The following is a 16,244-nucleotide window of genomic DNA, read 5'->3' on the forward strand; positions in this document are numbered from 1 at the left end:
ATCACTTAAAAATGGAAAACAGAAGACCTCCCGAATTGCTGCTTGTGATTATAATTCCATAAAGTTTCAAACACTTTAAAAAGTGTTTGAAACATTTCAGTCGAAAAGATGTAAACGGTACCATGGCGATCCCTCTAACAAGCGGTGTTGCCCCATACATCTCATTTAGCTTTTACCAGTGTACACGTACCAAATACATGAATGATTTTCATTTTTTAAAAAAACATTTTTATTTTTGTACCCATAGACAGTACAGGAGTCATTAATATTAGGTCACAGCAGGATAAGATGAAACATCCCCATATAAATAGGCGACTTTGAGGAAGTTAGGCTCTGTGATCAGAAATACACACAATTCACTTAACGGTCGCAGGCAGACAGTGATGTTAGAGATGTATTCCCCCCGCCCCCTTCTCATAGTTTTATTTTTTATAAACAGGGAATGACTTATCTTTCCTACGGAGCAAACTGTTTCTGCTTTCCCCTACAAGAAAATGGAGACCTGAACCTTTTTACATGAAAACAGGTGGGAGGTGGAAAAGGACACGCAGGTGAAAACATTTCATAACTAAAAAAGATGAATTTCATACAAATGTAAATCAAAATAGTAGGGAAGCATAAAATAAATTTTGTACATTCATACTGGTAGCATGTTTGAAACATAAAACAATTCTGTTAAAAAAAAATAAAGCTGTTATAATTAAACATTATGTATGGGCATGTATGGGTATAATCACACACTGAAGTATGTACAGGCCAAAAACATTTCCTTCATTTCAGAAGAAACAAATCCTAATTTTTTTTTCTAGAAAACAAGATGAAGGAGGTTGATTCAGCTCCAGCAGCCGCTTAACAGAAACAGAATTTGTCTAAATGTGTAATATGATATCTCCCCAAACTGATCTCAGCTGTATCGACTGCTTCGACTTCCATGTCTTGACCAGCTGCGACTATAGGACCGATAAGATCTACATGCCCAAGCAAAAAAGAAATTATATATTTAACAAAGAAAGTAAAAATGTTCATTAAAACATTACACAAAGCATCAAAGAATAAATGCTGTTCAGGCAACTCACGCAGACCTGCGGTCTGAGCTTTCACTTCGTCTCCGTTGACTTCCTCTGCTACGGCTGCGGCTTCTGCTGGAGTAACTGTCATAAGTGTAGGATCTGAATTTCCACAAAAAACAAAACAAAACCCACAAACAGTATATTGCACCAGTCAGCATAACACACAAACTGGTTCCACAGAACTGCAAAGAGGCATTATTTTACTAACCTTGACCTTGACCGACCTCTGGACCAACTTCTGGAACGACTTCTACTGTATGTATGACTGAAGAGGTGAAGAAAAATGAACCCATACTCTAGAACAAAAGAGCTACTAGAACAGGAGTTGTAAAAGAACAGTGACTGAACTTGAGGCTTAATTACCCCTCCTGTGCTTGGCACCTGCATACGGCGGTGCCTGTACATCATCTACATCTACTGGAGTGGGTAGCACAATGGTACAATACCAGACAATGGCAACATCCCCTACTTTGTGACACAATATGGGACTGTTTATATTTGATTAGCCTGCAGTTTTAATCTCACAATCTAGATGTGGATGTTCCACAGATTTAAAGCTTCCTGAAACTCACTGCAGGGCAGCATTGTATCTGCCAGGTTTGCTCAGTCAGTCATGGGTACCACTTGCTTTGCCTGTGTTTTCTGCCAGCAGAGTCATGCATGCGCTTTGCCAGTGAACCGTGGTTCTGCCACAGTTTTACAACACGCTTGCAAACAAGAGCCAACGGGACCTGCCAGCAGGATTTCTATGTTGCCAGCATTCTTCGGAGCACTTGGCGTCAGCTGCATTATCGAATAAAATTAGCAAAGATCTATCGATGCCTTCCAGGACAAAAATAAATAAATAAATAATTTAAAGTGTCTTTTGAAGACAATGGGATGACAAATTTTTACAGCCAAGTGTGGTACCTGATCAAATTTGTTTTGGTACAAAGCAACATTCTGACTAAAAGGCTTTGTGGATTTTTTCCCTAATAAAGTCAATGCAATGCCACCAGAACTCAGCAGGATAACAAGCCAGATCCTGAGAAGCTAATTTTGGGTCCCTGGCTTTCACCCGTTGCTGGACACTTTCTACTTCCCATTTGATATTTCATGGAACTGCTGCCAGTTGGCAATGGAGCACAATTCTGGCCAAAAATAAATAGCAATAAACTGTTGTAGTTGTTAATTCAAGCTTAAAGATACAGGTTTAGAATAGAGTTTTGGGAATTACCCATACAAAGTTAAGTGGCAATTGATGCAGTTCAAGTCACAGAAAAAAATCTTGTGTTATAACGTTAAACTTTAAGTACTAAGAATCCATAATGCTGCTCATTGTAATTAAGAACGATTCGATTCCAATTACCTGCGATAGCTGTGGTCGGTGCTACTTCGAGAACGGGAATGTTCTCTACTGTATCTCCTTCTGCTTCTACTTCTACTGTAGCTCCTGTGTGCACAAAGCATGCAAACGTAAAAAAGCCATCTGATCCTGCAAGAACCAAAATGTACTAAAATTCACTTAAACTCAGTTTAAGTATGCATACAAATGCCTATTTAAGTGAAGCTTACGGACACAATAAAAATGACTTAACTGTGAACAAAATTTAGTTAGAAGGTCTATACCTGGAGGAATAGCTGGAGCTCCTGGACCTGCTCCTAGAGTGGGTGTATGAGCGAGACTTGTCTTTATGTCGGGACCTGGGACTGGACACAGAACAGGACTTGCTCTGAGAGTTCTTTCTGGATCCGGCTTGCTCTGCTGTTGCAGTAGGTGAGTCCTCTTCGCTGGAGCTGTCCTGATTTCTGGGCCTCTGGTTTAGTCGAGCCGTTTTCCGCACCTCATCAAACAGGGACCCTGGACGCACCCTATTTTTGCTCTTGATCTCAATCTTAAGGCCCTGAGTCTTGCCCTCTTCTTGCTCCTGGGGCCTGTTTATTCTCATAACAAGAGATGCCTGATTGAATGTCTGTACTGCAGCCATGCCTTTTAAAGGTTTCCATTTAGTATCAAGAGGTAGGTCAATTATACCAGATGCAGTTTCTCCTGGTAGGTTGACTTGATTTAAAACAGGAGTAGTTAAAACTGGGGCCTCTTGCCATTTCTGAGGTGGTGGAAGTGGACTGCTATTCTTAACAATATTTTTCAATGCTGGCAGGTTAACCACACAATGTGCTGGTGGTTCCATGTTGGTCTCTGGGGTATGCTCTGGGGTACATATATCCATATCATCTTGATCTTTTGGTCGGTCTTGTCCATGTGGTGCGGTAGTGTTTGGCTGACTTAAACTTGTATGTGGATGGTTAGTTTGTGCTTCACTTTTTGCAGTCTGCATATTTAACTTTAATTGGTGGCCTTTTGTCACATTCCCAGAATACTCGCTGGGTTTAGAAGTCTCTGTGGCTGGGATTGAGGAATTGTGGCTGGCATTCTCATAATCCTTGTTTTTAAAATCTTGAGACTTCACCTGCACGTCTTTTATTGGTCTTGCTGGTTCATGAATGACAGCGCTTTGCTGTGGGAGATCCGAATGCTTCAGTGGAATGGGAGAAGCATCCTCCTCTCCTTCTTCACCAAACTCTAGTGGAGGATGCCAGTGAAACCTCTCCTTTGGCTTCAGGTGTTTCTTCTTGGACTTCTTTGTTTTTGTCTTTAATCTATGAGAGTGTGACCTGTCTGAGTTTTTCCTCTTGTGTTTGTGCTTGTGCTTGACCTTCTTGCTCCTGTGCTTTTCAGCCTTTACATGTTCATCAGAATTTTCTTTATTCCTTTTTAATTCCTCCGACACCTTAACAGTTTGAATAGGCTTACTGTACAGAACTACAAGTTCTTCGTCTTCAGATTCTGAGCTGGCTTCCCCCTCTTCCTTTTCTGATACACGTTTAGATTCAGAAACTTTGCTCTTTGTTTGCAACAATTCAGAATCACTTTCAGATTCCCAGCAACGGGCCAAAATCTGCATCTTTTTAATTTTAGAAAGTCCTTCCACCCTAGCGGGAACCTGGGTTTTATTACGCTCATCAGCAGAGGTTAGCTTGCTCACATTATCACTGTCACTTTCCCATCCAGATCCAGTTTTACAATTGGCAGCACCCATTTCCAAGGCTTTGTTTTGACTGGGATTTTTTGCTCTTACTGCCTTGGACCCAAGATCCAATGTAGGATCTACTGTTTTTTCTTGCACCTCAGAACCACTATGCCTGCAAATGGGACCATCAGTTCCATCATCTGAGTGAGAAAGAGATGCATCTTTAACACATCTCTGTATTATATTCTTGGTCTTCTTTCTGCTCCTCCTGTGAGAACCATGATGGTGCTTCCTTCTCTTTTCTGAGGACCTTCTCTTATATGAACTATAAGAGTCTGATCTGCTGGAAGAGGAGGAGGGGGTAGAAGACCTGCTGTTGTGCTGGCCAGGTGACACAGACCGATACCTTGAGTCACTTCTGCTTCTTGACTGACTAGATGATTGACTCCTGGATGAACCTCTTTGCAGGAGAACCTCAGGTTGCTTGATGTCATCACCGTACTGATTCATATTACTGGTACCCCTCTGACAAATGGGCTTCTCCAGTTGATCCTTCAAAGTGGATGGAGGGTCTGTCTCCACAGTCATGCCCAGTGTTCGGCTGACAACAGCACGCAAAGTCACATCCGTCTTTGCCTTGATTTCTTGGATGCGGACATAAGAAGGTTTCCATGGTTTCTGCCCTGGTTTCCACCGAGATGGTGGTGGGCTGTCACTCAGAGGCAGCACAGGGATACCTTCAGAAGATGCTGTTGGAGTACCTTTAGTCTCCACTGTTTGAGCAGTGGTGGGTAAAGGATTGATTACCTTCTGTGAACCGCTCTCAGTAAGCTTTGCTCTTGCAGGAGATCTTGACATGTGCCTTTTTCTATAATGTGGTGATGGTGACCTGTATCTGGATCTAGATCTTGTCCTGGATCTTGTCCTGTATCTGGATCTAGAGCGAGAATGTGACCTGGATCTGGAAAGAGAGTGACACCTTGACCTTGAGTAGGATTTAAAGCTACTCTTGGATCTTGAGCAACTTCTAGAATAGGATCGACCTCTAGATCTAGAGTAAGATCGGGAATCTTTGGATGAACGCGATGAAGAGTGCCTCCTGTTTAACCCTGATTCATAAGTTCGACGGGAGTGGCGTGAAGTAGGAGGAGAGCGAGTTCCCCTGTCATGATAGCTGGACTGTCTTGACCTCCGATCAGATGACATGGACCTCTCTCCCTCAGAAAGCGAGACCTCTTTGAACTTGTTTTTTTTATGTTTTTTCGAATGTTTCCGTTTCTTTGCCTTCTTCTTGCGTTTGTTTTTTTTCTTTTCCTTCCTACTTCGGTGGTGCTGAACAGAGTGGTTAGAGACCTGGTCCAAAGAGCACCCTCGAGATCTTGACCTTGACCAAGGGGTATCACTTCCGTCATCCCATCTGGCAAATCACAATTATTCAGCATGTTTACCATCATCAGTTCCTACTCCATCCAACTGAAAATAAATGACTATATAATGCAAGACCACCCACCATTTATAAACTATTCATTATCTGTCTATGTTATCATTTTGAGTTGTTATAGCTAAAGTTCAGCTATAGCAATGTCAGCTGCCAGGACCATTTTAGTTTAGGTATTCAGTTCAAAAACAACAACAATCATCTGACCTAAGGCTACTTCATTCTTCATAGAGAAGACTTAAAAGCCTCACTGTTCTCCTTTGCTCCATTTCTCTGTGCTGGGAGGCTGGTAAGTCTTTGTTCTCTGCATCTCCTCTTTCCAGTGTGGAGGAGTTTCACTGCTTCCTCCCTCTTCTTCAGACTCGGACTGGGACTTTGACCGAGGAGGAGTGTGGTACCTCTGCAGTGAAGAAGCATACCAGCTCACTGACAGAACTGTGGCCTGCTGTACACAATGCGGCCCCCTTCATCCTTTCACTCTTTCTCCACATGGCTCAAATTGCTCTGATTACCTTGGTTCCAGGGAGTCAACATCAAAGGTTTGCGTTTGTAGAAGAAGAAAATGAATCTAACAGCTCAAAATCAGACAGAGGCAGTAATAGTGAGAAATAATGGGCAAATAGAGACTGAGAGAGGGATACATAAACAGAAAGCTGAAAGTAACAAGAAAATAACAGATTTTACAATGAATCTAGTGCAAGTACTGGGGAAAACTTTAAACAGCAGCCGTAGTTGCTTTTACTCTGTGTAACTGATCAGATGATTGCTAGTTGCTATGTGTTAGAGGGAATACCATGATTCCACGGCCTTTGAGCTTGCGACCAGACTTTGTGAGTGCTGGCTTAGGCTCCTTTGAGGTTTCAGTCAGGTCCTGTTCAGTCCTGAAAGAAATGGGAAAGAGAGCGAGAGCACAAAAGAGTGAGAACATACTATTTCACACATTTTCCATGAATAAACAAACATTTTTCCTTCCTTTCTTTTTTTCAATCATCTTTTTAAAACTCTACTGACTTATTGGCCCTCTGGGAGATCCATACACTATAATATAAAACTCTGCTGACTTACTGGTCCTCAGAGATCCATACATCATAATATTAAAAGGCCTACGTGTTTGCTGCCTCTTCTTGAACTGGCATGTCTCGCCGGAGCAGGAAGCGGTTTTCTGGCACGGGTGGGATCTCCTCCGGTCGAACCACAGGTTTCTCCCTCTTCACATTCTGCTCTCTCTCTCCATCCTCTTCCTCTGCCATCTCCTGCTCAGCAGGGCTGTGGAAGAGCCAATGGGGAAAGGGTGAACACTCAGCATATTTCAACACACTGACACACAATGACCTGAAAAGGAACTCTATACAGAATGGATAATAAAGAAAATAGTCTAGTCGGTGTGTCAGGTGTGCATATAAGGACTGTTAGAATGCAAATTTATGAAATATCCATGTCATTGGCCAGTGAGGATAAGGAATGCCAACCTTCCTCGGTCTGTTGTTTTTTCATGACGTCTCTCTCTCTTCTTCACTCTGTTATTTCTCCTCTTTGAGGGCTTGCTCTTAGACATCTTTCTATTCTTTCGGTGTATATGCTTTTCATCGGATTCCCTTCCAGACTCGACAGAGGAGGACCAGGACTCTGAAGAACTTTGAGAGTCGTCTTCAGAATGGAAAAGTTTCCTCTTCTTGCCTTTGAGTACTGAAGAATGCCATGACAGCACTAAGATTAAATGACCAAACTCTAAGTCTTGACATCAGATACAATTTATTTTGACCCTTTTTCTGTAGCCCCTGCACATGACAACTAGGCATGTACCAAATGTCACAGGTTAAACAAAAATTCAGATTTTTAACACAGGCTCCTTTTGCTGGTGCCAGGGCTACAACCAAATCCACCAAATGATGCGGGCAGTCACGCTCTCTCGCTCACATTAAATTTACATCTGTAGTACTGGGGCGCACACAAATTTATGTTTCTAACATTTACATTACATTATGGCTTTGACTGACATGTGCACACACACACACACACACACACACACACACACACACACACTTTTTAGAATTTGATAGATGCGCTTGTCCAGAGTGACACATACATGTGCGTATGCAGGCATATACCCACAGGTACACACCAAACTTCTGTCCGAACAGTATACTCATGTGTCAGGATTACCATCATTAGCGGATTTTGTGATTAGCTGTCCACAGTCAATCACTCTCACGTCAGCATAGGGCCTACTGGCTGAGTCAGTCTTCAAAGCCTCAATTTTTTTGATCACTTCAAAGCCGGAGATGACCTGCCCGAAGACCACATGAACTCTACATTCAAACAGATGAAATGAGGTTAACATGAACCTTCGGACTATATCCCAGGCAGATCTTGGTACTGAAAATAACACTCCGATGTTTAAGTCAAAAGCTGTGTCACACAAAACTAAGCAATGTGTGCAGGTGAAGATAGACCTACCCATCAAGATGTGGTGCAGTCTTAGTTGTTCTGTTTATGGGACAATGGATAGCCAAACGAGGTCAGCCAACACACATGTAAAGAAAGAGAGAGAAAGTGGAAAGCAATTTAAACTTGGGAAAACCCCACACACGCCATGACTCACGTGCAGTCAATCATCAAGTGGAAAACTGGCTCCACACACACACAGGTATCATAACAGCTTTATTCAAAGAATGAAACGTTCACAACCAGCAGTTTACACAGTATGAGATTATTTAATCTTAAAAAGTATTTATAATTAATAGCAGGTGTCAAATTAAGAATTCATACTGGTTTATTTAAACCAGTATGTAATCAAATATCATCTCCAACATCCTTGCACATACTAAAGAGTACTAGGAACTTATGTCTGTTGTGTGAGTTTTCACAACCATACAAATCAGTGCCACTTAAATTTAATCTGCTATCCAGAGGTCTCTTAAATACTGAACTACCTCAACATTAGAAGACTAGCTCAGCACCAGGAGTGAAACGTTTACCAACTTAAATACAGTTCAGAAATAAGACGTGGCAAATACTAGCTAAAACAATCAAAGAACAGTCAGGAGAGAGAAGCACAGCCTTGGAGAGACACTTTACCTTGGTAGAGCAGGATGCTAGAGTTTCTGCAAATTTTACACAAAAACGGCAAGAGAAAAATTGTAATACATTTGTAGGCAAAAAAGGAGACCAAGTTTCTTTGTAATATATTTCTAAATGCACACTGAGAAAGTAGATGAGCATGTGGAAGTCACCTGCATCACACAGAACTACTGTATGCAGTGTTTCCAAAATAAATAAGAAACGCAAAAAAAAAAAAAAAAAAAAAAGGCGGGAGAGGACAGAGGGGAGGGAGGGGAGGGGGAGCCATTTACAAACATCACAGTTTATGAAAACCCACAGTGACACATCCGCTCCTCTAACGGGTCACAAGGCTGAGTGGCTAATCCAGTGGACTAGACTTCCGCTCAGCCACCTTAAAGAATACCCACTCAAAGAAACTGCAAACAAAAGCCATGAACATCATGACACCTAGGTCAGGAGCACCAATGCTTCCAATATTCTCCACTCAATTTCACTTATACTGCTTATACTATGACACTATTTCTATGAGGGACAGTGGTGTTGTTTTTTTCCACAGAGGGCAAAATCAGCGTATAATAAACAATTTAAACATACAAAATGTGTCATTTAATATTGACCAGTCAGTCACATTAAATGATGATCAGACAATGCACATTTATATGAAATGATGCATCAACCCCACACTTCTACACACACACACACACACACACACACACACACACACACACACACACACACACACACACACACACACACACACACACACACACACACACACACACACACACCCTCACTCACTCACTCTCCCCCCACCAGACTAAGATATACTCACATAAAAAACTGAGAACCGTTGGTATCTTTGCCACGGTTGGCCATGGACAATAGGAAAGCTCTGTCGTGGTTGAGAATAAAGTTCTCATCTGTTGGAAAAAGATACGGGGAGAAGGAGAGGAGCCTGAGTACTTTTGAAACGCTTCAGATGAAGACACGCTGAGGAAAAGCTTCTAACCAAGCACAGTCTTCCCTCTGACAGCAGTTCTACGTCAGCCCCATGAGAATAACCTCTATGGCACTTCAGAATACTGGTGAACAGTCTGCTAGAGTGCTCCAGGAACAGCTTTGTGTGCACGATGCCGAGGACCCTCAGCAAACCGTTTCATGGGGAAAACACTGTGTTGAGCTTTAATGCTGAACCATGTGGCAGAAAGCCAGAGAGAGCATGCTGTATGAAAGCCCAGTCTTTTGACATCCTCTCTAAATTTGTCCAACAGTGTACTACACACTAGACATAGAATAAACAAACAAACAAATAAACCTAGTCAACTATACTTGAAAGAACATCAATGGAACGAGAAAGTAACAAAAGCAGATCAAATTCAAAATGCAGATGTTCATGAGTCCCCTGCAGATGTGTAACCCCTGGGTCACAAAACAGCGGGGAGGGGCAGTGGTTAGATAGTGTTACTGCACTGTTCACATCTCTTACCTTTTCATTTTGCAAAAGACCACACTCTCTACAAATAAAAGAATATGTTGAAAAATTTAGGCAGGAAGACTAGAGTTTTCATTAAAGAAATAGCTCCCTAACCTCCATGCTGAGTCAGAGAGAAACCCATAGTAAACAGAAACAGAAAAAAGCACAAAAACAACAAAACCTATATGAGTAGAAATAACGTATGTCCATCCATGCGAGAACTGTCCATGCAATCTCTTAGCCATGCAATACTTACACACACCCACACACTTATGAGAAGTACAGTGACATCACTAACATAATCGGATGTTCTTACACTTGGCTTTATAAAGTTTTTATAGCAGTTTACCTTCAAAATAGCCACCATAGATGCACTCTCCTCCTCTTCCATTGCCTGAACAAAACAACAACAGGCTCAGCTCAGACAGAACAGCTGCATTTGAACATTGACATATTTATAAAACAATAATGAGCTGTAAATGTTTTAACAATTAAAGTATACCTTCAGTAAAATCCCCCCCTTGGACCATGAAGTTCTTAACTACTCGATGGAACGTTGAGCCTTTGTAACAAAGGTTTTTCCCTGTAGTTTTACCAGCGCCCTTCTCACCTGCAGACACGTCAAAATGATCATCCATAGTCAATGCTAATCAACTTCACATCAACGTGTCCTTTGTATCCAGATTAGGGTTCCCCAACACCTTAAAATGCAGTACAACTCTGCAATTAAAGTTACATTCTATTGGTTTTATGTGTTTTCTTCCATTGATTTATTGTGTACTACATCTGGAAAAAGTATGCACCAAGACCACCACTGCACTGCCTGTAAAATCTGCTAAAAATTTTAGAGACAAAAATCCTAAATATACAAAATGAGAGGACAGGACATCTCAGGTCAGTAATTAAAGGAGTGAAACAGGAACCGTTTGGAGATCTCAGATCTGTAGCTAATGTCATCTTTCACAAGCCAGGAAGGGAAAAGATCTGTGCATCGATCTATCCAGGAACTGCATTTTGATTTCCAGCACAAACTGAGATATCCACCCAAATCCAATTCATCTCTTCGCACTGTCAGCATGTAGTTTACACTGCTTAAGGTACAACATGCATTGTGTTTCTCTGCACAGGACATTACAGTTTTCATCTGCTAGTGTATGAGCATTTCTGCACACCATGCGGACGACTTTGTGGGCTTGATTTACCACTCTGCATGGGCCAGTGGGGATATTACATTTCAATGCGTTTTAAGGTAAGGGGAGGCTTGTCATAATGACTTCATTATGAGTTTAAACCTGGAATCATGTTCTATGCTTCAGAAATTTTACAACTGCATACTTATAATACAATATGCACTTACTCACCAGTACATAAACAGAGGAAATTTTTGCTTGTCTTGGGACAAACGTCGGAGAACAGTTGAAAGACAATGCGTCCAACTGGAAGAAAAACAGGGAGATTTAACTAGACCTCTAGTGGACGGAGGAAGCATTGTATTTCTCTTCACATAACCCATGTACGTTTCTTTAGAGCATTAAAAAACACTGCGTGAAGCTATATTTCATTTCAGCATGTAGGGTACAGCTGTTAGGCCTGCTTTAGAGGAGCACAAGGCTACACCCTCTACTGCCACTTTAGAGTATGTGGGTATTCAAATTACAAAGGTCATTCCGTGATATATCACCGGACCTCAGCACCACCCATCACACACCATGGGGCCCTGACTTCAGAAGATAAGGAATTGCTCATTTACTGCATGCAAAGGAGGAGGCAGATTTATTCAAAGTTATTTCAAAGTTAGGCCTTTAACACTAACCCGCATCCTAGATGTAACTCCAATTTAGACTAAACTTAATGAGATTAAAAGGGAATCAGGGCAACTACAATCATCTGAAAATTAACATCCATACAGATATTAATAAATGTTTATATGATTTACAACCAAGATATGCGTGTTATTAATGTCTTATGAAGTGCCTTTAGCAAGACCTGGCACTACTGTCAGAGACTGACCATTTATGATAGCAGAACTCAAATAAAAAAAATTCATGAAGAGAATCTTCAGAAAGGAATACCTCATTTTTTACCTGTACCACCTGCTACATATTTATATATTTGAGCTTTTAACCCCAATAGAATATATCTGGTCTAAAAGTCACTGAAATGAGAGTTAAAGAGCAACTCTGCATTACTTTGGCAGCTATGTAGCTATACTTTTCTATGCATGAAGCATCTTCACATCTAAATTCTCAAACTGTATCAAGACGTCATTTTGTATCTTGTTATGCAGCATTTCCACCACTTCATTTACCTAAAAGTATGAGCAATTCACCTAAAAAGACAAACAGCTGCATATCTCCTAGAATGTTTTTAGGTCTGCAAGAGGAATCATAAATTAATAAAGCAACAATTTAAAAGGTTTGCAATCTTTGTGACAGGCTGCATTTAATGCATTTTATTTGATTATGTAGCTGTTGAATCAAATTATAATTCCTTTCTAGTTAGAGACAGTGCCACGCTATCGTATATCACCGGAGTCTGCAGACCACAAAGTGGTCTACTGAAAGCTCACAACTGACAAACTTTTAAAACAAACAGAATTAGGGTTAGGTTTAGAAACAGGATTAGGGTTGGGGATACAATTAATGTTTTGGGGTTAGGATTGAGGAAATATTAGGATGATGATTAAAATGCCAACATTCAGTTGAATGCTGGCATCTAAAAACCACCCAGAGTGTTTTCAAAAAGGAGTTTCCCAGTAAATATTTAGTTATTACACATGTTGTAAGTGCATTGATAAAATCCAGATAGTTCCATGAAATGTTCTTCTGTGTTCTACTCTCAATGATGCAGCCAAACCTCTTTCTGTTTTTAATTCATTTGAAGGGCTTTTTGATAGCAAAGATGTTTATTTCAGTTCTGCATTTCCAATATTTAATTTAAATGAAAACGTTACAGATGTTGCAACCACCTGTTTATATGTGAAGTGTAACATATATTTTGTATATTTGTATTTTGTACCATTTTTTGCTCTTCTAATAAGTAGTGTGTGGTAAATTTAAGCAACAATAATAATTCACCAACAAATATTCATCAGCGATAATAATGATAAGGAAAAAGAGCTCCCTTGTATTGGAATCTGTGTTGGTATTGGAAATTGTGTACCGGAATCGGATCAGAACTAACAAATTGCGGATAGGTCCATCACTAGATTTGTCACTCAAACGTCAAAATAATTATTTTGGCCAATACATGCAGGAATGAACTGATTCTGAGGCTGAGCAAAGCATATGAGTGACAGACAATCAGACAAGCTCCCTGTAGCTGAGAACAAAAGGTTGCTGAAATAAAGGACCTTAGCTTTATGGCAGTTGGCTAGATGCATAAAACACAGTTAGCAGATGGCTGTGGTGGAGCCCAGATGCTAATTCAGCACATCTGTGGTGGCTGAAACCAGCATTCAGCACATCTTCACAGCATGCACAGTAATGAAGGTATTTTAAACACCCCTGACTTTAAAACTTGAAGATGATGAATGTGCAACATTGCTATTTACTACTTGAGGACATCCACCCACAGAAAATCTAGTACTGCCTGGTTAGAAGAAGCAAATCTCCTGGCCCGAATGCTGGCCATTTTAGGTCGGTGTATCACCTAACACCATGTCCCTCTCCTGCCAAGAAACTTTAGTGTTTCATAAGAACAACAGTTGAGCACAGATATATAGATATTTCAGTACATAAGACACTTCACAAACACTGTAAACAACTGGAAGATGCAAAAAGGAAGTCTTGTCTGTCCTGCATAAAAGATCTGACATTCAGAAGCCTTTGAATTCTCTTATTCTTTACACGTATGCAGTATTGGTAAGTCAGTGTCACTTCTTACCTGGCTCTCTGTTGATTTCCACGTCAAAGTAGCACTGAGGGCGATCTTTCAACCCCATTCTGAATGGTGCAACCTGCCTAGAGGTTACTGTGAAAGCAGGACAGAATGTAATAGTGTTAAAGTTCTTTTTTCTTTGCAGGTCCGTGTCTTGTAGTAAAACAATGCCTCTTTGGCTCCAGATTGTTTAGCAGTGGAAACAGGGAAGACTGAGTTCAGGGAAGTGTCCCTATCCACCAATGAAATGCAAATCCCACACACTGCCCTGCAAGCAGGGCTTCCACCCCCTCTTCCACGCACTATGCTGTCAGACAGCCCCCCGATCTCAAACGTCACCATTCACCCGCCACTTTCACAACACAGAGGGAGCATGGAGGAAAGTGCTGCTGCGCCGGTAAACCAAGAAATGTTGTAAACAAAACCCTGTGTGGTTTTTCTAAAAATGCACCTGCAAGAAAAGACATGATGCGGTCTCATACAAGGCCTTATGAGCACTGCTGGAGACTTTACTGAGCACAGTAAAGTGTCAAAGGATGCTTCAAAGAAAAATGTAACGCAAGTACACACATTGGAACAAAAACCACATATGTCAATAACCATTTTTAAATGTAAATAGTAGTTTAAACAGTAAATAGTAATTTAAATAGTAAACATGCTTATTTAAAATTACTCATGATTGAAAGTTCTGGTTTGGTTTGCCAGAAAAACTCAAAACAAGCTTGACTGTAAACTGGAATAAGAGTCGAACCGTACAAGCAATCCAGTGTGCTGGGCCTAGTACTAAACTTATCATTAAAAGATTACATGACAGGTATTTTCCTTGTGTCAGCTCAACTGATTGTCACGCTGGCATTCAAGTTTACACAGAAAGGAATTCTCACCAGCTGGTTTCAGCGGGAAAGAAAAGACAGGCAGGTCATCTGAGTAAATGCCAAACGTCAGGAGAAGGATGGAAAGCTGTGACGGCTTGAGTAGGAATCTGTCTGCACACTAGATCTGTTTCGGAACTTCACAGCAGACAATTATACGGGGCAAAATTTCCCTGTGCAAAATGAAGGCATACCTTGACTCTTTTGCTTCAAACACACAGCACATCTTTTACCGCTTACTGCACAAGGGTGAAATGGGGTGCATAAGAGGTCAGCTAAAGAAATAAATCACAAGTTCCTACTACAGAAACAAACTGTTCCAGCATCATCTCTTCACAACACAATATCTGCAGACACCTTAAAGTTCGACTGACTGAAACTAGCTACACTAATTAAGTCTTCGTTCACTCAAACAGCAAAAAGACAAAACGGACTAGTATCACAGCAAAAACTGCAAAAACAGTAGAAACCAGGCCCTGATTTCACATCTATAAAGCAGGCTCACAACCAAGATACCATACACCTATGGGGAAAAATATCCACATTAATTCTCATGTCAAATTGAAAAACATTGACCCAGGTACAATAAGTTAACTCCCAACTTTCTGGTCTCATTGTGATTAAGTACACTCTAACAATAACAAAGGTCTATCCAACAACGCCATAGTTAGCTAACCCCAACACACGAGAAGAGTGCTCGTCGCCATTAGCTAACCAGCTAGCCACGTTTAAGGCTTATTCGACGAGTGGTTAACTTAGTTTTCAGCTTGGTAATTTAACAAGCACAACTCAACTAGTTAATTTAGTTTACGTTAGCTGCCATGGCTAGCTAACTAAACGGACAGCAAGGCGTTTCCTCTTTATGTTATGCAGTTAGCGAATAGCTATCTATACAGCTATATCTGAACTTGTTATCTAGGTTAGCTAGCGCTGCCTAAACTAGTGTTCGGGCTTTTTGTTGCATTTTACTAGTGAATAATTAACCACCTACGGTAGTTATAGTGAGTAAATATTGCAAATACCAAATATGCATTTGTATGCGAATCGTGTTTATATAGAGACAGCCAGATGACGAATGTTAGCGAATAGCTAACATGAGCTAGCTTTGTTTAGCTAACTAACGTTTTGTTTAGCTGACCTCGAACCCACTGCTCTATAATTCATAAACACTGCTAATACCACGACTCATAGATAATCACAACGCAAAGACCCACTCCCAACACTGACGTTAGTAAGTTAACGCTAAAACATGAGTTATGTGCTTACCTAGCCAGCTAGAGCCATACCTCTTGGTCGCTGAACTTAACGTCACACCGCAGCTGGCGCTGTTTTCCCAATCGACGACCAGGAAAGAGAATCGACTATTCGACTAAACATCCAAACAGGATTGTTAGAAAAACTGAAAAACTGACTTTTTTGAAGAGAAAGTCAAGCAAA

General features: G+C 40.8%; 1 protein-coding gene across 9 annotated transcripts; it reads right to left on the minus strand.

The window, feature by feature from the left end:
- Nucleotides 1–202: 202 nt before the first annotated feature.
- Nucleotides 203–16,176, minus strand: nktr (natural killer cell triggering receptor). 9 transcript variants are annotated; one of them, XM_081720988.1, is made up of 18 exons: nucleotides 16,074–16,174; nucleotides 14,820–14,980; nucleotides 13,942–14,028; nucleotides 11,418–11,492; nucleotides 10,559–10,666; nucleotides 10,406–10,450; nucleotides 9,415–9,502; nucleotides 7,977–8,006; nucleotides 7,683–7,828; nucleotides 6,989–7,205; nucleotides 6,627–6,785; nucleotides 6,313–6,400; nucleotides 5,771–5,919; nucleotides 2,679–5,498; nucleotides 2,419–2,502; nucleotides 1,279–1,335; nucleotides 1,077–1,169; nucleotides 203–968 (listed from the first exon to the last, which is right to left on the minus strand). In XM_081720988.1, the coding sequence occupies exons 3-18, from the start codon at nucleotides 13,997–13,999 to the stop codon at nucleotides 905–907; spliced, it is 4,281 nt and encodes a 1,426-aa protein (XP_081577114.1). In that variant the 5' UTR covers nucleotides 14,000–14,028; nucleotides 14,820–14,980; nucleotides 16,074–16,174; the 3' UTR covers nucleotides 203–904. The 9 variants fall into 9 exon arrangements, with proteins under 9 accessions (XP_081577114.1, XP_081577115.1, XP_026871995.2 ...); XM_081720989.1 differs by lacking the exon at nucleotides 14,820–14,980 and having other exon boundaries at nucleotides 16,094–16,176; XM_027016194.3 differs by lacking the exon at nucleotides 14,820–14,980 and having other exon boundaries at nucleotides 1,083–1,169; nucleotides 16,074–16,163.
- Nucleotides 16,177–16,244: the final 68 nt, after the last annotated feature.

This window comes from Electrophorus electricus, chromosome 1 (assembly GCF_041902795.1).
Source record: "Electrophorus electricus isolate QZ-2024a chromosome 1, ASM4190279v1, whole genome shotgun sequence".
In the NCBI taxonomy this organism is placed as follows: Eukaryota; Metazoa; Chordata; class Actinopteri; order Gymnotiformes; family Gymnotidae; genus Electrophorus; species Electrophorus electricus.

Coding starts and splice junctions, on each gene's coding strand:
- nktr (XM_081720989.1), bottom strand. CDS start 13,999: ATGGGGTTGAAAGATCGCCCTCAGTGCTACTTTGACGTGGAAATCAAC. Junction 1,170..1,278: donor AGAGGTCGGTCAAGGTCAAG/GTTAGTAAAATA, acceptor GTGGAAATTCAG/ATCCTACACTTATGACAGTT. Junction 969..1,076: donor AGCTCAGACCGCAGGTCTGC/GTGAGTTGCCTG, acceptor TTGGGCATGTAG/ATCTTATCGGTCCTATAGTC.